Source organism: Aethalodelphis obliquidens, unplaced genomic scaffold (genome assembly GCF_003676395.1).
Source record: "Aethalodelphis obliquidens isolate GAN/ISIS:26980383/991018 unplaced genomic scaffold, ASM367639v1 scaffold136, whole genome shotgun sequence".
Classification (NCBI taxonomy): Eukaryota; Metazoa; Chordata; class Mammalia; order Artiodactyla; family Delphinidae; genus Aethalodelphis; species Aethalodelphis obliquidens.
This window is the reverse complement of record NW_020838080.1, coordinates 138,725-165,916: the sequence shown is the minus strand read 5'-3', so window position 1 is coordinate 165,916 and position 27,192 is coordinate 138,725. Positions and strand designations below refer to the sequence as shown.

Here is a 27,192-nt window from a genome sequence, read left to right as displayed (position 1 = left end):
TTTTACTTCTTCTTTTCAGTTTGGATTCCTTTTATTTTTTTCTTCTCTGATTGCCGTGACTAAAACTTCCAAAACTATGTTGAATAATAGTGGTGAGAGTGGGCAGCCTTGTCTTGTTCTTGATCTTAGTGGAAATGGTTTCAGTTTTTCACCATTAAAAATGATGTTGGCTGTGGGTTTGTCATATATGGCCATATACTGCCATATATGGCCCATATATGGTTGAGGTAATTTCCCTCTCTGCCTACTTTCTGGAACGTTTTTATCATAAATTGGCGTTGAATTTTGTCAAAAGCTTTTTCTGCATCTATTGAGACGATCATATGGTTTTCCTCCTTCAATTTGTTAATATGGTGTATCATGTTGATTGATTTGCATATATTGAAGAATCCTTGCATTCCTGGAATAAACCCCACTTGATCATGGGGTATGATCCTTTTAATGTGCTGTTGGATTCTGTTTGCTAGTATTTTGTTGAGGATTTTTGCATCTATGTTCATCAGTGATATTGGCCTGTAGTTTTCTTTCTTTGTGACATCGTTGTCTGGTTTTGGTATCAGGGTGATGGTGGCCTCGTAGAATGAGTTTGGGAGTTTTCCTCCCTCTGCTGTATTTTGGAAGAGTTTGAGAAGGATGGGTGTTAGCTCTTCTCTAAATATTTGATAGAATTCGCCTGTGAAGCCGTCTGGTCCTGGGCTTTTGTTTGTTGGAAGATTATTAATCACAGTTTCAATTTCAGTGCTTGTGATTGGTTTGTTTATATTTTCTATTTCTTCCTGATTCAGTCTTGGCAGGTTGTGCATTTCTAAGAATTTGTCCATTTCTTCCAGGTTGTCCATTTTATTGGCATGTAGTTGCTTGTAGTAATCTCTCATGATCCTTTGTATTTCTGCAGTGTCAGTTGTTACTTCTCCTTTTTCATTTCTAATTCTATTGATTTGAGTCTTCTCCCTTTTTTTCTTGATGAGTCTGGCTAATGGTTTATCAATTTTGTTTATCTTCTCAAAGAACCAGCTTTTAGTTTTATTGATCTTTGCTATCGTTTCCTTCATTTCCTTTTCATTTATTTCTGATGTGATCTTTATGGTTTCTTTCCTTCTGCTAACTTTGGGGTTTTTTGTTCTTCTTTCTCTAATTGATTTAGGTGTAATGTGTGGGGTTGTGTTCCTGTCTCGCTAGTTGTTTGGCGTGGGGCATCCAGCACTGGAGCTTGCTGGTCATTGAGTGGAGCTGGGTCTTAGCGTTGAGATGGAGATCTCTGGGAGAGCTCTCGCCGTATGATATTACATGGGCCCGGGAGGTCTCTGGTGGTCCAATGTCCTGAACTCGGCTCTCCTACCTCAGAGGCTCAGGCCTGACACCCAGCGGGAGCACCAAGACCCTGTCAGCCACACGGCTCAGAAGAAAAGGGAGAAAAAAAGGAAAGAAGGAAAATAAATAAATAAAATAAAATTTTTAAAATTTTTAAAAATTATTAAAATTAAAAAGCAATTTAAAAAAAAGAAGAGAGCAACCAAACCAATAAACAAATCCACCAGTGATAACAAGTGCTAAAAACTATACTAAAAAAAAATGGACAGACAGAACCCTAGGACAAATGGTAAAAGCAAAGCTATACAGACAAAATCACACAAAGAAGCATACACATACACACTCACAAAAAGAGAAAAAGGAAATATATATATATATATATATATATATATATATATATAAAGGAAGAGAGCAACCAAATCAATAAACAAATCTACCAGTGATAAGAAGCTCTAAATACTAAACTAACATAAACATAAAAGCAGAAACAAATTGAGGCAGAAAGCAAACCCCAAGTCTACAGTTGCACCCAAAGTCCACCTCCTCAATTTGGGATGATTCCTTGTCTATTCAGGTATTCCACAGATGCAGGTACATCAAGTTGATTGTGCAGCTTTAATCCTCTGCTCCTGAGGCTGCTGGGAGAGATTTCCCTTTCTCTTCTTTGTTCTCACGGCTCCCAGGGGCTCAGCTTTGGGTTTGGCCCTGCCTCTGCGTGTAGGTCTCCTGAGGGCGTCTCTTCCCCACCCAGACAGGACGGGGTTACAGGAGCAGCTGATTAGGGGGCTCCGGCTCACTCAGGCCAGGGGGATGGAGGGGTACGGATGCGGGGCGAGCCTGCAGTGCACTAGCCGTGGTGCACTAACCCCTTCAGGCTGTGTTCACGACGCCAACCCCAGTCCTCTCCCTGCACTCCAACCGAAGCCTGAGCCTCAGCTCCCAGCCCCGCCCGCCTCGGCGGGTGAGCAGACAAGCCTCTCGGGCTGGTGAGTGCTGGTTGGCACCGATACTCTGTGCGGGAATCTCCCCGCTTTGCCCTCCACACCCCTGTTGCCGTGCTCTCCTCCGCGGCCCCGAAGCTCCCCCCTCCGCCTCCCGCAGTCTCTGCCCGCGAAGGGGCTTCCTAGTGTGTGGAAACCTTTCCTCCTTCACAGCTCCCTCCCACTGGTGCAGGTCCCGTCCCTATCCTTTTGTCTCTGTTTTTTCTTTTTTTTTTTTTTTTGCCCTACTCAGGTACGTGGGGAGTTTCTTGCCTTTTGGGAGGTCTGAGGTCTTCTGCCAGCATTCAGTAGGTGTTCTGTAGGGGTTGTTCCACATGTAGTTGTATTTCTGATGTATTTGCGGGGGGTAAGGAGATCTCCACGTCTTACTCCTCTGCCATCTTGAAGCTCCTCCTACCATACTCTGCTCACTCTTAAGTAATAAACAGTCCTGCAGTCACTTTACATCACAAATATAGTTCAGGTCACAAATTACAATGTCTACTCCAAGATATTAATCAAAATTCTGAACTTGATTTAAGTTCAGTATCTCGTCCTCCAAGTTGGTTGAGTTTTCTGTCTCGCTACCTTATGCTTCCCCCTGCACTCCTGGCTGTTGCTGGTCTGAACCGCAGCGGGGCAAGGGCAGAGGCGAGGGATGGCACCACTGTCTGCACCAGGCAGATATTTCAATCTGACTCTATGTTTGGTGGGGTACTTTCAGGGGCTCTTCAGAGACTCCCTTTTGGGACCGTCCCTCATGAAATCCCCTTGACCTGGTTGTTTCCACCTTTATTCTGGGTGGTCACTGTGACTGATTCCTCAGCCCCTCAGCATTCACCCTCTAGCTTCTTGCTCCTGGAGTTACTTTACCCCTCAAGGCAGGGAGCCCACATCTCGTCAATGAGAAATACACCTCTGGCTTCGAAAGGCACTGAGTGCAGGCCAATCTTTCTCCTGTCTCCACCACCAAAGCATCCCGTCACCCAGTCTCTCCCATTTCCTGGGGTCAGTACTCAATTTCCAGGGCCTCCAGCTGTAGGGGTCACATGCCAAGCACTCTGGGTATGAGGGGTCCAAGAATGGTGCAACTGACTTGGGTAGATCTCCTTTGATATTCTGCATAAGCCAGTGTATCTTATGCCCATTTGTGTGAAAAGAAATAATTTTTGTTCCTTTTGGTTTTGATAAGGTGTTTTTGAGACAGTGGAAATGCTACCATCCAAAGTTGGAATTTGGCGGATAGAATGTCTTATTGGCGAGCACCTGCAAGCTGGGATGAGCACGCTCTTCCTGGTGTACAACAGGAGTGAGTGGCACCTACCTCTATACCTCTTTCCCCCTTCCTAGGACGGTTGCTTTTGTCGGGAAATGAATACCAGCTCACAGTCCTTTCCAAATCTAAAATGAATATTGCTGGTAGAAATCATCAGAGCCCTCAGAGGAGGGCAGATATGCTTGAAGCTTTGAACACTTTGACCCTGAAGCTCCAAGCTCTTCAGTTACCAAAGATAACTTACAAATATCATTTGGAAGAATTTGAGTTTTCACCCTAAACAAGTAGGAGAACCACTGGTCTACTTACGTATTGACCCTAGTTTCCTCAGCTGCGCAATGTGAGTAGCAGTAGCACCTACCTGTTGGAGTGAATTCAACGATATAGTACAATAAAATATTTAGTACAGTTCTTGGCACATAGTAAACACTAGAAAATATGAGCATTTGTTGGTGTTCTCATTGACTTGCATTTGTGCAGCTATACTTTCTGCACTTCTGACTATCGTGCTCCCTTCATGTGATTTCAGAATGTCAGACTCCACTGGGAATGGCTTCTGGACGCATTAGAGATTTTCAGATTACAGCTTCAGGACAATATGGTAAATACTATTCCTTTCTCTTAAAGCACTGGGCTGATTATATCTTTTTTATTTCTATTGGAAAGATTCAGATAACCAATCCGTCTCCATAGGTGCCTTTCAAATCTATTTTCTCTTCTCCATTTCCCAGTGTGAGCATCTTAATTCAGGCCATCATCACTTCTCACCTGAGTAATGCCACTGCCTCCTTAAATGTCCTGCCTGCCTTCCGTATGGCTTCCCTTGAGTCCATTCTCTTCACTGTAGCAAGAAGCTACATTCTTCTGTGAGCAGTGATAGAAAGCTTGAACTGGATCTAGAGAGAGTTCTCAAACTACAGCCCGCAGGCCACATCCAGCCCATCACTTGATTTTGTATGGCCTTCAAGCTAAGAATCACTTTTCTATTCTTAAATTATTGGGGGAAAAAAACAAAAGAATAATATTTCATGACATGTGAAAATTATATGAAATTCTAATTTCACTGTCCATAAAGAAGCCACACCCTTTCATTTACAATCATCTGTGGCCGCTTTTGCTCTATAACAGCATTTAAGTAATTGCAACAAGACAAGATGATCTGCAAAGGTTAAATTATTTACAGAAAAAAGTTGGCCAAACTCTGTTTTAGAGGGAAAAAATTGCATTTGAAAAAAAGGCTTGAAAAACAAACAAATTGCTGGAGGAATTACCAAATTGTAAGGCCACTTTGAAAAAAAAAAGAAAAGAAAAAGAGGGCTTCCCTGGTGGCGCAGTGGTTGAGAGTCCGCCTGCCAATGCAGGGGACACGGGTTCGTGCCCCGGTCCGGGAAGATCCCACGTGCCGCGGCGCGGCTGGGCCCGTGAGCCATGGCCGCTGAGCCTGCGCGTCCGGAGCCTGTGCTCCGCAACGGGAGAGGCCACAACAGTGAGAGGCCCGCGTACCGCAAAAAAAAAAAAAAAGAAAGAAAAAGAGGCTTGAAAGTTATATACTAAAATAGTATTATTTTTCTCTGGGCGGAAGTATGTTGTTTTTTACTTCTTTTATTTTTATTTTTACTTACGTTTTATTTTTATATTTTATTTTCTAATTTTTCTCCAGGGAACATACATTAGGTAATAAAGAAATAATAATATTATTTGATAGTGATGGTAACACATTCCAGTATTAGCTAACTAGAGGTACTAACAATCAACAAAATTATTAAATTTTAGAAAATACAATGGACAACAAGGACAGGCCTGGTAGTAGTCATTGATGAGAGTTCTCAACCTACAGCCCGCAGGCCACATTGGTGGTCATTGATACTAATATGCTTTATGCCTTTAACGTCTCCACAGCTAGCATTAACCTTTCTCAAGAGTAATTTTATTCCTAAATGACTAGGACCAACCCAGCTGAATCTAATCTCTCTCCCCTTTCTTGGGCAAAGGACAGTGGGCCCCAAAGCTGGCCAGACTTCATTATTCTGGATCAATCAATGCCTGGAGCACCAAGGACCCCTTTTCCTGGATCAAGGTTAGAAAATGCATCGCATTCCGTCACATCGCACATTCCTCTTGCAAGCTCAAAGCGTTTTATAGTTTTATATTTCCTTTATACCAAAGTCATTTTCATCAAACTCCATGTAATAGACGAGGAAAGAACTGAAGAATAGCGTGGCTTATGATTTGTACCAAAAGAGTCAGGAATGAAAGACTCAGGAATAGAATTGAGTACACTGTGTTTTTAATCCTTCTGTGGGGATTGGAATCTCTGAATATTTTCTGTAACATTGAACTCACCACCTCCCAAGACTGTATTCTATCTTTAGATGCCTTCAACTGCCTAGATGTCCTTGAGTCCTCCAGTCCCTTCATTTTAATACAAAAACAAATGGCTCAATCCCCCATCCCACAAGCCAAGAAAACGTGGCTTCTTCATTTTCTAAAACTGAATCTTTCTTCTTCACAATTTCTACACCACCCAGTAGTAAGAAACACCTACTGAAGTTAGTCCAATCTGATAAACCAACTTGGAGCCATAACTGAAAGTGTCCTAGATTAACTCAATTTCTTTTAAAATGACCCAGCCTTTCGTATTTTCTCACTTCCCCATTTCCTCTGGAGCAGTGCTGTCCAATAGAAATGTAATGTGACCCACAAATGCGAACCACACATGTAATTTTACATTTTCTAGTAGCTGCATTAAAAAAAGGAACATCATTAAAATGAAAATCATTTTAATAATACATTTTCTTGGGAATTCCCTGGTGGTCCAGTGGTTAGGACTCTGTGCTTTCAGTGCTGACGGCCCGGGTTCAATCCCTGGTTGGGGAACTAAGATCCTGCAAGCTACACAGCACAGCCAAAAAAATAACAATAATAATAATACATTTTCTTTAACCCGAAATATCCAAAAATATTTTCACGTCAACATGTGATCAGTCAGGACTAATTACACACATTTTACCACCTACTTCCCCCACCTGCATCCTCTTCTAGTCCGTCAGCTTTCATCTTTTTCTCAGTCAGCTGAGGAAATTCCCCTACATACTTTACTCCTTTGCAAGATTGCATCTGCTCTCCTATTTTCCCTGAGGTTAAAATGATAAATAGGTGACTTCCCTGGTGGCGCAGTGGTTAAGCATCCGCCTGCCAATGAAGGGGACACAGGTTTGAGCCTTGGTCCGGGAAGATCCCACATGCCGCAGAGCAGCTAAGCCAGTGTGCCACAACTACTGAGCCTGCATTCTAGAGCCTGCGAGCCACACCTAATGAGCCCACGTGCCACAACTACTGAAGCCCACGTGCCTAGAGCCCATGCTCTGCAGCAAGAACCCACCGCAATGAGAAGCCTGCGCACCGCAACGAAGAGTAGCCCCCGCTCGCCGCAACTAGAGAAAGCCCGCACGCAGCAACGAAGACCCAACGCAGCCGAAGATAAATTAATTAATTAATTTTAAAAATTAAAATAAAATAATAAATAGGGATCAGGGAAAGATGAGCTAGCTTACCAGCAAGCAGACACAAAGAGTACATCTGCTAATGCCACATCAGCTCATTTTTTTTTGTTTTGTAGGCACTGCCAATTATGACTCAATTTGACCTGACCGCTAATTCCTAAGTATTTTTTTTGTTTGTGAAGCTGCCAAACCAGATGTCCTCACCTTGTATTTCTGTGGTTATCACTTTCAACTTTATATGTATCACCGCATAGTGGACATTTTAATCTATTTGGCTGCCCTGCATCTGTTCTACGTATTTCCTTTTTGTAATAGCATCCTCATTTCTATTTGGGGAAATCTATCTGCCTCACTGGATACAGTCTGATGAGACTAGTAAACAGAGCACCTTTTCCAAGCATAGCCAAAGAACCCTGAGTGATACAGCCTATTAAATTTCCGCTTCTTAGATTTGGCCGGTGTTCCAGCTTGCCAAGCTCTGTCTCCCAAAGTATTCTCTAGTCTTCCAGTTTCACACAGTTTACTGACTTGATCAGTAAACTTTTTTATACTTTATCAAAATCATGATCAAAATATTAAAGTATACAGGGCTTCCTTACTATGTAAACAAATCCAGCGACTAAATCCCTACCACAGCAATCTTCATTTCAGATAAGGAAGGTGAAGCACAGAAAAGTTAAATAACTTGCCCCATGTCACACAGCCAATAAGTGGCATAAGCAACTGCAGGTACCGGGTACAAAATCATGACTTACGTTGAACTGTACTGTTTCTTTGTGTAGCTGTAAACAAATAAAACATATATATAATATATAGTCTGTTTCCCCAGCTCAAATTTAAGTTCCATGAGGGCAGGACTCTTTTTTTAATTGTTCACGACTCTATTCCCAGTACCTAGAACAGTGCTTGGCACGTAACAAATGCTAAAAATATATTCTTTGAATGAATGAGTGTATGTATAGATGGAGCTTACAGTCAACTGAAAAAGATAGTCATTAAGCACAAGAGTCATGACCAGTCCAATCTGGGAGAAGTTAAGTTTGACTGGCTTGTTAGGGCAGTAACAGATGTCAAAATTCCTGTAATAGCTACTGCCTTGTAATGCTTGCGTGACCCATGCCCGCCTCTTTAAGACCCACTGTTATTCACTCATTCATTCCAAAACATGTGCTAAGCATCAGCATTAAGTCAGATGCTACGTTAGGTGCTGGGGCTAGAGAGAATATAAAAGCTAACAGGTAGTAACTGTTCCGTTACTGCTCAGCAGTGAGCTCAGCACATGTAATGTATTAACTCTTTAATCCTCTGGTAACCTTTTGCCATAAATACCATCATTCCCTCCACTTTACAGATAAAGAAATTGAGACATAGAGAGGTTAGGTGACTCAGACAGGTTTACTGCATTAAGGATCTCAGTCTAACAAGGAAGGCAAAAAGCATGAAAACTTTACAATGTGGTGCAATAATTTACTATAATGAAATTATATATAAAGTGAAATGGAAACAGAGAAGAAGCTGCACTAAATGTGTGCAGCACAAAGGACGTATGCAGAGGAAATTGGAGCTCAATGATGTGGAAGTGATTTCCTTTGTCAGGAAGTAGTCTGGGAACTCAGTGAGCACATTTCCTACACGTTCCCATCATATATTCCACAGCTTCACATGCATCCACATTTCAGCATTGGTCTCTGCTTCACCTGCACCTCCAAGGTAATACTGGGTGTATCTGTATCCATGTAGATTCTTCTTAAGCTGATAAATGATTTCAGAAGGTGGTACATACATTTAAAATAAAGGGTTGTTTTCATCTGTAGGTGGATCTGTTGACACCAATGATTATTCACAGCATCATGACCCAGGGCGCCCGTCAGAAGTTTTCCAGCCTCTACATCTCTCAATTTATCATCATGTATAGCCTTGATGGAAAGCAGTGGCGGAGTTATCGAGGGAATTCCACTGGGACCTTAATGGTATGTAATTAGTCCTTTTAAGAGAATGCATGAATCTTTTAAAGAGCTTTTGACAGATTTCAGGTATGGAACAAACACTCATAGCTTCCACAGATTTAACCCCCCAAAAAAGAATTTTCCACTCATGGGCAATAGGAGTGACTACGGACGTATGGACAAAAGAGTGGCAGCATCAAGGATCTCATAGGTAATAGAAATGAACAGGTGCTCTGCTGAGAGAAACATGTGATTCCTGACTGGGTAGATTGATAAGACTGTCAGTTTGCTTATGGACATTCTAGGTTTGAAGTGACAAAAGGGCAAGCGGGCTCAAAACCGTAGCTTCATCATCTACTTCTCCCTCATTCTTGCACCCCCTGATGAACAGCCACACATCCAGCCAACTCTTCCTTGGTAACACCTCTCCCATCTCTTCTGTTTCATTTATACAGTTGTTACTACAGCCCGAGGCCCCATCACCTCACACTTGACGTATTATGTTACATTCCTAACTAGTCTTCTTCTGTTTCTAGTCTCTTCTCTAATAAAAGCTGCACATCGTTTTGGGGATCATACTATCAGTCCCCTGCCTAAACCTTTCAATGTCTCCCTCTTGTCTTCAGAATAAGGTTCAAATCCTAAAATGGCCCCATGCAAGATGACTTCTGTTTGCCCCTTCAGATCCGTTTTCCTGCTTCGCTACCACGCCTCTTCTTCTGTGAGCCTGGCATGTGTGGAATATCAGGGTATTTCTTCCCTTGGCTGTTAACTCTCCACTGAAGGCCACTGCTCCCCTCAAAGTGGTTTTCTCTACATGTCCCAGTTACTATCGCTGAGTTGCCGATGACCCCAAAACTTAGCGTCATGAGAAAAGCCCATTTCGTTTTGTTCTTGGATTCTGTGGGTCAGGACTTTGGACAGGGCACAGCAGGGATGGCCTGTCTCTCTGCTCCATGGTATCTGGGGCCTCAGCTGGGAAGATGTGACAGCTAGGGGCTGGAATCATTTGGAAGCATCTCTACTTGTATGTCTGGTGGTTGGTGTTGAGTGACCTCTGGGGCTGTTGACTGAAGTAGCTTCTCCCAGCATGACTGGCCCAACTAGCAAGGTGGAGATGACGTCACCTTTTCTAATTTAGTCTTTTAAGTCATGTAGTATCATTTGCAATACATTCTGTTGGTTATAAGCAGGTCACACATCCACCCACGTTCAAGGGGAAGGGACCTAGACCCCACTTCTCAATGGGAGGAATGCACAGAATTTCTGCTCATTTTGTCTACCTAATCTTCTCCTCAGCCTTCCAGGCCTAGGGATGGCAGCACCCTGCCCCCGCCTTCTTAGCTAGTACCTTTATTAACCTTTCCTCAAATTATACGAATTTTAGTGTTCCGTGTTTCTTGCTGGAACCCTGCCTCGTACAGTAATTGCTGCCAAAAGTAGCCCCAGGAAACAGACCTTCAAAATGGAATTCTAGGGTTATGTTGCTAATATATTCAAGGAGCACAGGTATAATTCCCTGCTTGGGGAGAAGACTGGATGCGGAGTAACCTATGACATGCGGTGGCATCACAATTTCTCAGATTATCACCAGTGAGTGATACAATGGGATGAGCTACAGATGGTGAGGAAGACATTGGGAGATTAAATTGACAGTGGCATTTAGTTGCTATGGCAACAAGTTTAGCATACCTGATTGTAGAGTGACCTGTCTTCTTTTTATGGCCCTTCCTTTTACGGCATACATAGGGAAAAAAGAAATCAAATGTTGTGAATATATGCAAAGAACACCCATGAACATATGTAGAGAATCAGGATGCATCCATGGAGCGCTGGAGGAGCCTTCCATGTCCTGTGGTTACAGGCAGATACTTGGACCTAATACCAAATCTAGTAGCTGAGCATGTGAACTGCAGAGTCACAGTGACAATTAAATGGTCAGTCCCACCAGGCCTGTTATGCTAAGGTAAGGGCACTGGTGGAAAGGAATGGAACTCTGAGACCAGGGATGGGTACATTTTTTTTAAATTGGCTGTGCTGCACTGCATGCAGGATGTTAGCTCCCCGACCAGGGATCCAACCCGTGCCTCCTGTAGTGGAAGCCTGGAGTCTTAACCACTAAACCACCAGGGAAGTCCCGGGATGGGTACATGTAGGCAGACATGCATGAGGCTGAGAACTGCAAACCTCCAAATTGCCCTGAACCTCCTTTGCCTGAAGAGGTAACCCTTCCCCAGTCTCTGAAGCAGTCATCCATGCTCTGCATACAAGTCTCTCAGTGACTACACCTTGAATAGTTGCTTCCCAAGCCAGTGGCTAGTCTCCTTAGGGTCCCTGTTTGGCCACTACAAAAGCCAGACGAGTCATGGAAAAATGACAGATCATCACAAATTTAATCAGGTGGTGATGACAAAAACCCTGCAATTCCAGGTGTAGTATCTCCTCTGGAGCACATTAACACAGCCTCAGGCACCTAATGTGAAACTACAGACCTGGAAAATGCTTTCTTCTTCATTTCCATTGACAACCAAAATCAGAATAGGTTTGCATTTATGAAGTAGGAACAACAGTATTAACTTTACTGTCCATGCCTCAAGGCAATGCCACTTCCCTTGTTCCTTATCATAATATAGACCCTAGGGACCCCAAACATCTCGACATCCCACAGAACACCATACTGGTCCATTACATGGATGACATTATGCTGACAGGACCTGGTAAACAGGAAATAGTAATCACTCTAAATGCCTTTGTGATTAATACACGCACACACAGACACATACACAAACACATAAACATTATATATTGTGTTGTCAACTAAAAGAAAAATACACAACGTGAGAGTTGTGAATCAAGCTTTATTCAGGGTTTTACTGATGACTATAGCCTGGGAGGCAGCCTCTCAGATAGCTCTGAGGAACTGCTCCAAAGGGGTTGAGGGGAGGCTAGTTTACATATGATTTTTTTGTTAAGGAATACATGCAGTCAAGCATAAATCTTGGTAAAATATTACTGCTATTCACAAAGAAGAGATACCTCGAGTTCACGATTATAGTGTTTTTCTATGTACGGGAAGATGCAAGAGCAGGGTTCATTAAAATTCTTCCTGAAATGCATATTAACTACCTAACGGCCCGTTCGTCCAAAGCACAGAGCATCCTGTTATCATCTTTAACTTCCTGTCTAAAGCAGAGTGCCTCATCCTGTTATCCCATTCATCTCTTCCTCTGAACACCAAGTGCACTGTCCATCAGCGGCTGCAGCAGATATTAGTCTTTGTAGACTTGGATGGTGACCAAAATGCTCTTTGCTCTTCTTTTGTTTTCAGTGTGATATATATGTATAGATATAGATATATTAGCATATGTTTATTAAATATTAGCAGATCTTGCTTCTGACTTTAATGGGAATGGATCCCATATTTTGCTGTTTAACATGCTGTTAGTTTCAAATATTTTTAGTTTCTTGCTACTCCTACCTTATTTGGAATGGCTGTAGAATTTCATCAAATGCTTTCTCAGCATCTTGGATAGGATCACATTTCTTCTCTTTGCTATTGTCAGATTATACTCACACTCAATGGTGGGCTGGCGAATGTTTAACAACCAGCTCTGGGGCAAAGTGGGGGGCAGTCAGCACAAAGGCCTTTATTTGTAGTGTTTGCTGATTTCCATGATGTAAATATTCCCATCACACCTGATTTCAAGCTGCTGACACAGTGTCATTGAATGCAGAGTTGGGGGCAGACGCCCACAATTGGCTCTCACAAGCCAGTCCTAGCTGGGGCTCCAGCACAACGTGGTGCTGCATTCCTGGGAAAACTGCCCTTAAGTCATAGTGTATCAGTCATTTAAAGTTTAGCTGGTTCCAAGTTGCTAACATTTTGTTTAGAATTTTTCTATCTGTACCATTCAATAAAGTTGTTTTACCTCTTTGGGGGGCTGTATTTATCAGGCTTTGGCATTAGAGTTATACTAACCTTGAAAACAGTGTAAGAGCTTCCATCTTTTTCCATTAAACTATTGCTCTAGAATAGTTTAATTAATGTAGTAATCATCTGTTTAATGAAAATTGGATGGAAAAGCCACTGTGTCTCGTTTAGTGGTAGATACTTGAACTATCTTTTCCGTTCCTTATCTGATTACTGGCATTCTCATTTTCTGTTACCTATAGTTAATTGCTGTAAATGTGTACATTAAAGTTCTATCTCCCTTCCCATGCCATATATCTTTACCTACATGCACACATGTATCTCTCTTTTTCCCCCTTTATCAGAGTTGGTGTTTATCTATTCTATTGGGTTTTAAAAGAATCAACTCTTGCTCTTAAAATCAAACATAGATTTGAAGATGTTGTTTTCTAATTAATTAATTTCTGTTTAAAAATTTAAAAATTCACTTTCATTTATCTTCTTGTTTCTTAGAATCTGGAGTTAAATGACTAGTTCATTTATTTTCAACCTTTCTTGTTCAATGACAAAGATAAAATAGTTATTAACTACACTCATGAGGGTCATTCCTTGAACAGTTATTGAGTAACTACTATGTTCTAGGTTCTAGTGAAGGGCTGCACAAGCTAGAGCCCATGGACTTGGAGTACACCCTGCTTTTGCATATGGACTGTGAGTTAAGAATGGTTTTTACGTGTTTAAAGTTTCAAAAACAAACAAACAAGGAAGATTATGTGGTGTGAAAGGACTGAAATATTTCTCTCTCCTCCTTTACAGAAAGTGTTTGTGGACTGTTGGTCTAGTCTAATGGCAGTAGAGATGCCTAGACAGTTCACATTAACCAGAACCCTTCTATCCCAGAGCTTTTTGCCCAATTTACAAATTTCAGTCTTAGTCGTCTTCCTCCAGTATAGTGGTTCTCAAATGACTTAATATCTTTGTACCATTTACATACAGAATATTTTTTCATAAGCAACATTTCTCATCATAGAAGTCCCTTGTAAAGGGGAGCCCAAGCACCCTTTCAGGATCACTGCTTCACTGCCACTATTTTCAATATTTCATAATATTTTGAATGTTAATTTTGAATTGTCAATGAACATTTCAATGATGCAGATCTTTCCCTCTGGTTTTCAAGTTAAAAAGAACACTAATCATGTCCTGTCAACATAAGTTGATATATAGCAAGAGATTTCTGTCAAAATCACTGAAATCTGGCCTTGGCCCAGCTCTCCGTGCTATGAAGTTTCTGAGGGAGATACATAAATGAACCAATGGCAAACGGAAAAAAATCTTTAGCGTTTTCTATAGTTATGCTTGTATACCCAATACCAGGCTCTCTGGTAATCCCTCCCCCCACCTCCTCAAAGCAAGGAGTTTAGACCAGAGGTCTAAGGAGGCTTCTCCTTGCGCCCAAACCCAAATGCTGTCACCAGTCACGGCCCATAACTCCTAAGCATTCTTGTCATAAGGACAATAGGAAGGAGGCCAGAGCTGCAGCCCAGGCTGACAAGAGTGTACCAGCAAAAGCAAGAGCACAGGGGAGCACGCACCCTTACCACTGTGGCAACAAGCTGGACTAGGCTTTCAGGGCTCGGAAAGACCCTTCGGGCAGCCAAGCGAGAGCACAGGAAGCGGGGCTGAATCTGTCTCACATGGGCCTCCCCTACATTTCCTCAGCCACTGCTTCCACACTGCTGAAATAGAAGGAGAAAGGAATACCCTAAAAGCCCCATCCACTTTGGGACACTTAACTCATAGTGACGACACTCCACATATTCCCCCTCCCCCCCAAATACGCAAAACCAAGATCTGTTCCCAAACTGTGTCCTTAAATCTCACCTCAAAAGATTAGTGCCGTCTACAACTTCAGCCCAAAGGATGCGTTTTCCCAAGCCGAATGAATGAGATTATATTCTGAAGAGTTCCTACCATCACTCTCAACACTAAAGGAAATAAAATTGAATTTGAGAAAACAGCTAAGTCGGTTTGCATGCAACGTTTGGACCAAAAAGCCTCGGAAATTTAGTGTTTAAAAATGGAACGCCATCCTGCTTTTGGGGAACAAGGGCACAGTCTGGCATACACACGATCACACGATACCAAAGCAGCATGCCGATTTTACATATTGGAGTTAACTAAGATTGGTAGAAGGATCCGCACTACAAATAAAAGCTGCCACGTGGATTACCCGTACCTCTCGAAATGGAGCCAGAACTGCAAACTCCAGTGCACGTCTGACACCTCTGCTCTGGAGCCCACCCCGCCCTCACCCTCACCCCGACTCCCACCCCGCTCTGCACCGAACACATTCGCACCGCAGCTGAGAAAGGACCACATCGCAAATGATCTCTGTAGATTCACAGGCACACTGTCCATTTCGAATGAACGAATCCATCTTGGAGCTAAAAGGGAGCTATCTGCTTCTGCTTGCCGCCTCCTGCCAGGTAGATAAGCTATTCCCACTTTACAGATAAGGTAAATACGAACCACAAAGTCAGAATGGCTTTATCACGGACTGGGGGCTGTAGCGACAACAGCGTAGTACTGAATCCGATGATTCCCACGAACACGTACGGGGCGCATGAAACACAGGGGGAACTGGGCGATCATGCAGGCGGACATCGAAATACGCTAATCAGTCACCGTGAAAAAATCATGCAGCTTAAGTAGCGAGCCAGAGCTGTGCAAATTAACCCTCAGTCGGAAAGAAGGACGCGGGGGGAGGGGAGCCTTGCGGGGGAAGAGGGGTGGGTGGGGACAGTTGGGTGAAAACAGAAGAGGAAAGGGGGCGGAAGGGACTCTCATGGTTCTGTTGCAGTTTCTGGGGAAGAGAATGGGAGACTCTACTCCGATTCTACCATATGGTTTTTTTTCTGCCACTATTGTGGAAACAACGTAACTTGTAGTCAACCACATTCCTCTGGTGGCAACATGGGTAAGATACACTGCAAAGGCAGAAGCGCCGGGTCAACGCCTCTTGTGTCCCCGTAAACGCGCAGGCGGGTGCGTGAGGCTCGGGGACAGGCACAGAGTCGCTGGGAGGGACTCGTCAGATCCCCTGGCCCGACGGGGAGATGGTTTCCTGCAGAACGAGGTGCAGGAGATGGTTCTGCTCGGCGCTCAACAGGGGCCACATCTCCACCTGCAGCGACTTGACGGCTTCCGTGTCCTTCTCGTGGGTGGCCATGACCAAGGACTGCAGCAGCAGGAAGAGCTCCTCGGGAAGCGGGCCGCTGCTGTCCTGCCCGTGGCCGTCGAAGGCCTCCCAGGAGTACTTCTCCAGGGTGTGCGCGTGCTCCGGCAGGAGCTTGGCGGGCGGCGGCTGCAGGAGCAGCAGCAGCAGCACGCGGGACACCTCGCAGCGGACCAGCACGTCGGCGAAGGCGCCCAGCGCGGCGGGGGAGGGCGCGGCCGCGGCCGCGGCCCCCGCGCCGGGCAGGAGCAGCGCGAGCGGTGGGGCGGAGGCCGCGCCGGCCCCGGGCTGCGGCGCCGGCGGCTTGGGCTGCGGCTGCGGCGGGGGCTGCGGCCCCGGCGGCGGCACCGGGTGGCTGCCGTACTCCCGCGCCAGGAGCTGCATGCGCGTGAAGAGCGCCAGGGCGCTGCTGTAGTCGCGCGCCAGCAGCTGGCAGGACGCGGCGTCGCCGAGCGCCTGCAGGGCGGCCAGGGGCAGCTGGGGCAGCTGCAGCTGCGCGGCGCGTTGGAAGTGGCCGGCGGCGGCGGCCGGCTGGCCCAGGTCGCGCAGGGCGGCCGCCAGCTCGAGGCAGAGCGCGGCGGCGGCAGCCGGCTGGCCTAGCTCCAGGTGCAGGCGCACGGCGGCGCCCAGGGCGGCGGCAGCGGCCTGCAGCGGCTCCCCGTAGGCGGCGGGGCAGGCCAAGCGCTGGCGCGCGTCGCGCTCCTGCCGCAGGAAGAGGCGCGCGGCCTCGGTCAGCGCCAGCGCCTCCCCGGGCCCGTGGAAGAGCGCCTGCTGGCAGCGGGCCACGGCCAGCTGGCACCAGGCCGCGTACGGCAGGCACTCCTGTGCGCGCAGCTCGCGACCCAGCTGGCCGAACTGCTCGCCGGCCTCCGCCACGTTAGGCTTCCGCAGGAACCGCTTCTTCAGCTTGTTGCACACCTGGCGGTAGCGCGCCAGGAAGTCCCCGGCCTCAGGCCCGGGGCCCGCACCGCCACCCAGGCCGGCCGCGGAAGCCGCCATGATCGCCGCTTAGGCACTTCCGGGCGCGCTGACGCAAGTGGGCGCACGTGCTGGGCGACGGCGGCGGGCTGAGACGTGTCCTGCGACGGGCTCCGGCCCACCACGCGACCGCGCCGGCTCGGCCGCCCGGAGCTCTCGTCGCCCTGGTGATATGCAAAATAGCAAGCACGGAGGCCCGGCCGGGACAGGCTGCGGGTGGTGTATGCAAATCGGGGGCCCTGGGGCGGGGCGGGGCCCGCTGTCCGGGGTTCTGTGAGCGGACCAATGGTGCTGGGGCGGGGCCCGGCTGGGCGCCCCCTGTTGCTAGGTGACAGCTTTTTAAAACAAATTTATTTATTTAATTTATTTATTTTTGGCAGTGTTGGGTCTTTGTGCTGTGCAGGGGCTTTCTCTAGTTTCGGCGAGCGGGGGCTACTCTTCCTTGCGGTGCGCGGGCTTCTCATTGCGGTGGCTTCTCTTGTTGTGGAGCATGGCTTCTAGGCGCGCGGGCGTCAGTAGTTGTGGCACACGGGCTCAGTAGTTGTGGCTCTCGGGCTCTAGAGCACAGGCTCAGTAGTTGTGGCGCACGGCCTTCCTTGCTCCGCGGCATGTGGGATCTTCCCAGACCAGGGCTCCAACCGGTAGGTGACAGCTTGTTTACGCAGGTTGCCAAGAAGGGCATCTCTTGGCATCTCTAGGGGAACACAACCAAAAACTCTTGACCCCGCGTGACCCTAATTCTGACTTTGCCTATGTGTTGATTGTGTCCCGCCCACCCCAATTCCGATCACGCCTCAATCTTCCCGTCAAAGCCCCTGCCCCATGGGAGTCCATGCCAAGCGCTCTGTCCACCCACCCCTGCCTCCCGCACCCAGGGCGGTCGGTCGCCTTGGCACCTTCACCCTATCACGACACCGCCCTCGCGGTGTCGAGCGCCGCCGCAAGGAACCCCGTCCCTCTGGGGACTTTGGCCTGGCTCCGACTTGCTCAGAGCCAGCGGGGGAGCCTTCTGTTGTCCGGCCTCACCCCAGGCCCCAGTCCGCCCCCAGCCCCGCCGCAGCCAGCCTCTCCCACCCAGGGCCACCCCATGCACTGTCACCGTGGGAGACCGCTCCTCTCTGTCTGTGACCCCCGACTCCACGCCCCCCACCCCCCAACTCTGGCCAGACCCCCGCCCCCATCCCTCCGACGAGGGGTGTCCCACCACCACCACCTCCCACTCCAAGTGAGTGAAGCATGCGCAGGGGGTTTCTTGAAACACTTTATTGACTCGCAGTGACTGTGCCCAAGGCGGCGGGCAGGCCGGGGCCGCCCGGGCTGTGCGGTCGGTCGGTGAGCGGGCCTGGCGCCTGGGCCGCGCCCCCCGGGGGCCGGGAACCCAGGTGTCGTTGGGCAGCTAGGGCTGGGCCAGGGCCACCTGGGAGATGGTGCTATAGTCCTGAACAAATCGCTGAGCAGCGCATTGCTGCGGGCCGCCACGTCCACCAGCTCCGGAGTGAGGCGCCTCCTGCCGCTGTTCTGGGCCTCATGGCGCGCCAGCTCCAGGACCCTGGCCGCCAGGTACTGGATGATGGCCACTAGGTAGACGGGTGCGGACGAGCTCAGGAGCTGGGCATAGTGGCCCTCCCGCAGGAGGCGCTCCATGTGGCTCACGGAGAAGGACAGCTCGGCTCGGGCGGTGTGGGAGCAGCGACCGGGTGACTCTCGATGGCCCCTCTTCCCCAGCATTCTGGCCGTTGGGCGCGCTTTCTGCGACGGCCTCGCTCTGCGGTGCACTGGGATGAGGTGCGGCGGGATGAGGGGCGGTCGGTTGTGCCTGCTGGTTCCCAACATCTCAAGACAACCGGTGTTCTCAGGCCCCTCCTCCGTATCCTAGCAACCATAGGCCGGGCCCTCATTGGTCGGGGAGCACCCTGTGAGGTCACTGCTTTCCCATAACCCCTCCCCCACCCCACCTCACCCCGCCCCCACCCCCTCCACCGGGATCCTGGGCCTGCAAAGAAATGGCGCTGGCAGGATCCTGCTCGCTGTGCTCTCTGGACCCTCTCTTTGGTGGAACTCTCACTGTCCACCAGACGGGAACTTTGTACAGAGAAGGCAGCTAATGGCGGACCATCCAGGGGCACCAAGTATACACTGGTGGTGCTGGGCCACCATCACGACTATATATCTGCTTCCAAATGAATAATATTCCTGGCTGAATAATATTCAGCAGGCTGAATAATATTCCAACGCGTGGCTAGACCACACATGTTGTGTATCCGCTCAGCAGCTGATGTACATTTGGGTGACTTCCGCCTTGTGCCTGTCGGGCATAGTGCTCTGGTGAACATTCCTGTGCAGGGATCTGTTTGAACACCTGTTTTCAACTCATTTGGGTTTACAACCCATGGGATAGATCTATGGGTTTATTTATGGACTCCACTGATCTATGTGTCTATCCTTATGCTAGTACCACATAGTTTTGATAACTGTAGCTTTGGACTAAGTTTTGAAATAGGGAAGTGTGAGTCCTCCAACTTTTTTCTTCTTTTCCAAGATTATTTTGGCTATTCAAGGTCACTTGAAATTCCGTATGCATTTAGGATTGGCTTTTACATTTCTGTAAAACAGAGCATTGCGATTTCCATAGGGATTTCATTAAATCTCTAGACAACTTTGGGTGGGATTGCCATCTTAAAAGTATTAAGTCTTCCAGTCCACAAAATCTGCTGTCTTTCCCCTTTTCTTTTTAAGGTCATCATTCATTTCTTTCAGCAGTGCTTTGTAGTTTTCAGTGCACAAGCCTTGCACCTCCTTGGCTAAATTTATCTCTGTGTGTTTTATTCCTTTTGATGTTGTGTGAAATAGAACTGTTGTCAATTTCATTTTGGATTATTTTTTCATTGCTAGGATATGGAAACACAACAGATTTTTGTGTGTTGAACTTGTATACTGCAACTTGGTTGAATTCGTTTGTTAACTCTAATAGTGTTGTGTGGATTCTTTAGGGTTTCCTGTACAGAAGAGCATGTCATCTGAGAATAGAAGTAGTTTAACTTCCTTTCCAACTTCGATGCTTTTCATTTCTTTTTCTTGCCTCATTGCTCTGACTAGGACTTCTGTTACAGTCTTGAGTAGAAGCACTGAAAGCAAGCATTCTTCTCTTGTTCCTGATGTTAGGGGAAATGCTTCCAGTCTTCCACCATTGAGTATGACATTAGCTAGGGTATTTCATAAAAGCCTTTTATTTTGTTGAGGAATTTCCCTTCTATTCTTAGTTTGCTGGGTGTTTTTTGTTTGTTTGTTTTTTAATCATGAAAGTTGTTAGATTTTGTTGAATGCTTTTTCTGCATCAACTAAGATGATCATGAGGGTGTTTTCCCCCTTCATTTTATCAATGTGGTTTTGACTAATCAGTTTTCTTATGTTGAGCCATCCTTGCATTCCTGGGATAATTCCTATTTGGACATGGAATGTAATATTTATAATATGCTGCTGGATTCAGCTTGCTAGAATTCTTCTGAGGATTTTTGCATCGATATTCATAAAGGTTATTGGTCTGTAATTTTCTTTCTTCTGGTATATATGTCTGGCTTTGGTATCAAGGTAATGCTGGCCCTATAGTATGAGTTAGGATGTTTTTCCTCCTTTTCTATCTTTTAGAAGAGTTTGGGGAAGGATTGGCATTAATTCTTTAAACACTTATTAGAATTCACCAGTGAAGCCACCTAGCACATAGTTTCTGGCACATAATACATGGAATCTAGGATTTCTGTAGTCATTAACTATTTGTTGAATTAATACATTGTCTTCCTAAGAAGGTATCTAATCAAGACACAATAATTGAGTTAAAAATGAAGCAGATCTATTTATCAAAAATAATGCTGTGCCTACAGATTGTCATACTGAGTGAAGTAAGTCAGACAGAGAAAGACAAATACATGATATCACTTATATGTGAAATTGAAAAAAAAGTGTACAAATGAACTTATGTACAAAACAGAAGTAGAGTCACAGATGCGGAAAACAAACTTATGGTTACCACAGGGGTAAGGGGGGATAAATTGCGAGATTGGGATAGACATATACACAGTACTATATAGAAAATAGATAACTAATAAGGACCTACTATATAGCACATGGAACTCTACTCAATACTCTGTAATGACCTGTGTGGGAAAAGAATCTAAAAAAGCGTGGATACATGTATGTGTATAACTGATTCACTTTGCTGTACAGCAGAAACTAACACAACATTGTAAATCAACTATACTCCAATAAAAATATTTTTAAATGCTGTGATTTCTGGGGCAATGCTATACATTTATTAACATTTTTATCCCATAGGAAGAAAAAATTGTTACATGGAAGAACAATTTTTTAAATTCCCCATAATACTATAACTCTGATGTCTGATTATATAACAGCCATACATTGATTCCTGTTTTAGTGTATTCAAGCAGATAGAGAATCCCAGGTGTTTTATGAGAGAGGATTTTCAACTTTCTTTTTTCTATATACCATGATTTAAATCTAGGCCTTTTGAATTGGAATTACTACCATATTTCTCAAACTGTGTTCCTTATTCCTTAAATATGTCATGTACTTTTCTGTAGAACCTAGACATGTCAAGTTCCTAAACCCCAGAAGTTGGATATTAACATGTGTCTCATGAATTCATACACAAGGGATCATTAATTAACGCCCCACAGCGCACACACACACACACACACTCACACACACATTATTGGAAGATCATCCTGAGACCATATGGCAGGCCGCCTACTCCAAGTCCCCTTTCACAGCTGCAGCCGACTCTGCCCTAAGCTGGTGTTTCTCAAACTGTATGGTTTGATTCAGTAGATCTGGAATAGGGCTCAAGATGTTGCATGTCTAATTGCTCCCAGGTGATTCTAATGCAGCTGGTCTGTGGCCCACACTGGATTAGCAAAGGCCTAAATGGCTTCCACAACTTTGATGAATGACCGTTTTACAGGACCCCAAAGTAGACACTTAACCTGCTCAGACCTAATCTCCCTTGTTCCATTCTTCTCCCTGTGATTTTCTCCTTCGCATATTACATTCTAACATCTGGCTGGCCAGAATGGTTTTATTTGGGTGTTCGGTGCTGTTGAGAAATGCACAGAGCAAATTAGAAGAAAGATATGATTGGGAGGAATTGCTTCTTATTCTTTCTTCATTTTACATGTATCTGTGCTAATACCTCCCTACAGGTCTTCTTTGGCAATGTGGATTCATCTGGGATAAAACACAATGTTTTTAACCCTCCAATTATTGCTCGGTATGTCCGCTTGCACCCAACGCATTACAGCATCCGCAGCACTCTTCGCATGGAGTTGATGGGCTGTGATTTAAACAGTAAGTGTCAAGTCATCCCATGTCCTTACCTCTCCCAACCATGAGTAGGATGGCTAACCATCCTAGCTTTCCCGAGACTGGGGGGATTTCCCAGGACACAGAACTATCAATGCTAAAACCAGTACAGTCCTGGGCAAACCCATGACTTGGTCATCCTAACCACGGGATTCCCCAGGGGCAGCCACCTCCTACACTACTATTAACAAGGCAAATCAAAGTCCAACAGAGCTGAGCAGAGCTGACAAGAAAATAGGGGGCATCTTAACAGTAGCATGCAAAAGTTAGTGCCTGGAAAATGACTTCGTGATGACAATAGCCCTAGAACATATCCGTGGAGACAGGCCAGCAGAACCTCAGCTGCAACTTGTTCTTGTGATTACATTCTCCTTTCATTTCTCTGAGGTTGCAACATGGCACTGGGAATGGAGAGTAAAGCAATATCAGATGCACAGATTACTGCCTCATCCCACTTAAGCAATATGTTTGCCACCTGGTCTCCTTCACAAGCCCGACTTCACCTCCAAGGGAGGACTAATGCCTGGAGACCCCGGGTAAGAGGGAACAAATTTGCCATATAACTGATGCAGAAGAAGGAGTAGTGGTTGGGAAAGGATAGGGTAAGCTCTTGACTGTTTCTTCAGTTACTTCTATCACCTGCTTGTTCCCACAAAGAGTGTCAAGGAAAGTTGACTATACACAGAAAACCCCACAGATATTTATTTAGTGGGTGTGCCATGTGAATGGGGAAAATGATCCCTAATTGAACCTCCTAGAAACAGAATATCTATATGTAGTACTGGGCTAATATTTGTCAAAGAATTGGAGTGGCTGAAATCCAGTTTTACAGAGAAATATCAACAAAGCAAAGGGTCATAGTTACGTACAGTTCATTGGGCACAGTTCTTTTCTGGAACCACTCAGTTTGTGATTTTCAATCACTGACTAGCTTGGGGAAATGGATGGAGTTAATGGTCTCTGTTCCCTCAGGGGCTTATTTTAAACAAAATAGGTTGTATAACACATTGCCAAACTTTTAATACTCTAGTCAGTCTGTATATTACTCATATATTCATTCAGCAAACCTTTACTGGGCCCCTATTAAGTGGCTAACCCTGGGGATACAGAGATGAATCATGAAAAATTTCAGCCCTCAATTTGCTTCGAGTCTAATAAGGGAGACTGACAAACAGATAATTAATATGCAGTGATAAGTGCTGTGATATGATTAAGAAGGGATTTGGGGATTTCTGGGAGCAAATAGTGACCAAACAGATACTACTCTAATGCACCTGGTGCATTCCCCAGGCAAATAATCAAAAAGAGTGGCTGCAAGTGGACTTCCGGAAGACAATGAGAGTCACAGGAATAGCCACCCAGGGGGTGAAATCCCTGCTCACCAGCATGTATGTGAAGGAGTTCCTCGTATCCAGTAGTCAAGATGGCCATAACTGGACTCTGTTTCTCCAGAATGGCAAAGTAAAGGTACGCTGATCTCCCAGGAAAGGCACAAAGCCTGTCTTAGAACTTGACATTTAGAAACATAACAAGGTTGATATATGACCAGACTTTCAGGATAAACTTTACTGAGTATCTATAGTAATAGGACACGATGAAAGGCATCCTGGGAGGACACAGTGACTCCAAGCAAGAATGTATCCTCCCAGGAAAGAGCAGAGTAGAGCCAAAAGTTGCTTATCCTCACAGATGTTGGTGTCATTCAGGATGGTGGCCCTTACCGACCTCTCTAGCATAGTCTCTTGCTACTCGCTCCTTGGCTTTCTAAGCTCCACCCATACTAAGGAACCCTCAAGTCCCTAAAAACAGCATGTTTTTTCTCACACTAGGCTTTTATATGTACTGTTTCTTCTACCTAGAACATTTTTTCTAGGTACTTCTTATTGACCCTTTCACCTGGTGCATTCTTCAAGTCTCAGATAAACATCATCTCCTCCAAGAATTCCTTGTTCCCTCAAGGCTGGATTAAACATTTTTGCTTCTGGCAGTTTAGTGAACCAGAGTACTGATAATGTATGTTCTAGAGGACATTCCCATTTTAAAAAGGGCATATCTCTGATACATGCTGTAACATGCATGGCTAAATTAATTAGAGCAGACACAAAAGGACAAGTATTATATAATTCTACTTATATAGTAGTCAGGGTTCTCCAGAGAAACAGAACCGATTGACTCACATGATTATGGAGGCTGACAAGTCTCGAGATCTGCAGGGTGAGTCAGCAAGCTGGAGACCCAGGAGAGCCAATGGCGAAAGTTTCAGTCTGAGTGTGAAGGTCTGGAAACGGGGAGAGCCAGTGGTGTAGTTCCTGTCTGAACCCAGGAAGTGCCAATATTTGAGTTTGAGCCCAAAGGCTGGAAAAAACCCAATGTCCCAATTCAAATGGGCCATGCAAAAAGAATTCTCTCTTACTCAGACGAGGATCAGCCTTTTTGTTCTATTCAGACCTTCAACTGATTGCATAACGCTCACCCGCTTGGGGTGCTGGGGGACAGCAATCTGCTCTACTCACTCTACTATTTAAATGTTAATCTCATCCAAAAACATCCTCACCAACAGACCCAGAATAATGTTTGACCAAATATCTGGACACGTATGGCCTAGACAAGTTGACATGTAAAATTAACAATTACAATGAGACTGAAAGTCGAATAGAGGTTACCAGAGTCTGGGAGCTGGGGAGGATGGAGAGTTATTGTTTGATGGAGACAGAGTTTCAGTTTTGTTTTTGTTTTTATTTTTTGGTTTTTTGTTTTGTTTTGGCCGCGCTGCGCGGCTTGTGGGATGTGGGATCTTCGTTCCCTGACCAGTGATTGAACCCGTGTCCTCAGCAGTGAGAGCACAGAGACCGAACCACTGGAGCACCAGGGAATTCCCCAGAGTTTCAGTTTTGCAAGATAAAGCGTTTTGGAGATGGTTGGTGGTGATAGTTGCACAACATTGTGAATGTACATGTTATGTACTTGTTGTCAAACGTACCTGTACGCTTAAAAAGAGTTAAAATGTTAAAATATATGTTATGTATATATTACCAAAATTTTTAAAAGGCTATAGCACTGATAGTACATACTTTTTTTTTTTTTTCGGTACGCGGGCCTCTCACTGTTGTGGCCTCTCCCGTTGCGGAGCACAGGCTCCAGACGCGCAGGCTCAGCAGCCATGGCTCACGGGCCCAGCCACTCCGCGGCATGTGGGGTCTTCCCGGACTGGGGCACGAACCCGTGTCCCCTGCATCGGCAGGCGGACTCTCAACCACTGAACCACCAGGGAAGCCCTATAGTACATACTTCTTAATGCACTGCTACACTCAATGAAGAAAGGGGACTCTCCAGCCTCCTCACCACCAACAGCAAAAAACAAAACAAACAAAAAAATGAGCTTTTATTTTAAAATAATGAGCTTAAATCAGAGCAAAGAGAGGTGAAAAATGAGAAAATGTAAAATGGAGGAACTTTCGTAAAGGCAAATGCTTATATTAGTGTTGTTCTCAGGAGACCAAGCTTCGAGCAAAATGCAAGAATGGAATGTGAGACTTCTGCATTAAGTAATGAAACCCAGAAAGTAGCAGAACTAGTTGCAGATAAGTAGCACCTCCTGGCTTCTGGAAGAATGATTTCTCTAGAGAAAAAGCATTCCCAGTTTAGGTCTCCAGGATTCCTACATATTAAAATGATAAGATCATAAACATAGATCAGCAAACATACAAGATAACAAGCCAACTTGACTACAAATGGGCAGAAACAATCAATACAAATTTAGAATCTGAAGAATACCAGATATTGACATTATCAGATATATATCATAAAGTAATTATGCACAAAATATTTAAAGCAATGAGCTATGGAAACATAAAAATAAATGACAAATTATTAGGCAGTTTTGGAAAAAACAGTACTTTTAGAAATTAGAAAACGTCATTGTTGAAGTTTAAAAATCAAAGAAAGACTTAATAGTGAATTGGGCACAGCCAAAGAGAATTTAGTCACTGGAACATATATCTGAAGAAATTACCGAGAATGGAGCACAGAAGGTGAAACATATGAAAAAGAAATTGAGACATATGCTATACAGAGAAAGCCATATATATATAAGTGGAATCCAGAATGAATGAAAGAAATAGTGGAGAAGTGGCAAACAAACAAGGATGACCACTTTCACCACTTCTGTTCAACACTGTACTGGAAGTTATAGCCAGAGAAATTACAAAAAAAATAAAACTAAACAAAAGGCATTCAGATTGGAAAGGAAGAAGTAAAACTGTCTCTCTTCACCAATGATATGATTTTATCATAGAAAATCCTAAAGAACCCACAAAAAGCTATTAGAACCAATAGATGAGTTCAGTAAAGTTGTAGGATACATGATCAACACACAAAAATCTGTTGTGTTTCCATACACTAGTAGTGAAAAATCTGAAAAGAAAGTTAAGAAAAACATTTCATTTACAATATCATCCAAAAGAATAAAATATTTAGGAATAAACTTAACCAAGGAGGTACAAGACTTATACACTCAAAACTACAAAACATTGCTTGAAAAATTAAAGAAGACCTAAATGAATGGAGAGACATCCTGGGTTAATGGATTGGAACACATTATTAAGATGGCACTACTAACCAAAGCTTTCTACAGATTCAGTGCAATCCCTATCAAAATCCCAATGGCCATTTTTGCAG

At 45.0% G+C, this 27,192-nt stretch overlaps 3 protein-coding genes across 3 annotated transcripts in view; 1 reads left to right on the top strand and 2 right to left on the bottom strand.

The window, feature by feature from the left end:
* F8 (coagulation factor VIII) overlaps positions 1–27,192 on the top strand; it is a 121,996-nt gene that overhangs the window by 86,947 nt on the left and 7,857 nt on the right. The window contains exons 19-25 of the mRNA XM_027099677.1: positions 3,484–3,600; positions 4,097–4,168; positions 5,559–5,644; positions 8,885–9,040; positions 22,356–22,500; positions 22,903–23,051; positions 23,806–23,982. Coding sequence (XP_026955478.1) covers positions 3,484–3,600; positions 4,097–4,168; positions 5,559–5,644; positions 8,885–9,040; positions 22,356–22,500; positions 22,903–23,051; positions 23,806–23,982 — 902 coding nt within the window. The remainder of the gene's footprint in view (positions 1–3,483; positions 3,601–4,096; positions 4,169–5,558; positions 5,645–8,884; positions 9,041–22,355; positions 22,501–22,902; positions 23,052–23,805; positions 23,983–27,192) is intronic.
* Positions 15,613–17,244, bottom strand: F8A1 (coagulation factor VIII associated 1). Its single transcript, XM_027099675.1, has one exon. It carries the CDS (start codon positions 17,158–17,160, stop codon positions 16,018–16,020), a length of 1,143 nt encoding a protein of 380 aa, XP_026955476.1. The 5' UTR covers positions 17,161–17,244; the 3' UTR covers positions 15,613–16,017.
* H2AB1 (H2A.B variant histone 1) lies at positions 17,170–18,867 on the bottom strand. The gene is made up of 2 exons (XM_027099660.1): positions 18,557–18,867; positions 17,170–17,410 (listed from the first exon to the last, which is right to left on the bottom strand). Exons 1-2 carry the CDS (start codon positions 18,865–18,867, stop codon positions 17,170–17,172), a joined length of 552 nt encoding a protein of 183 aa, XP_026955461.1.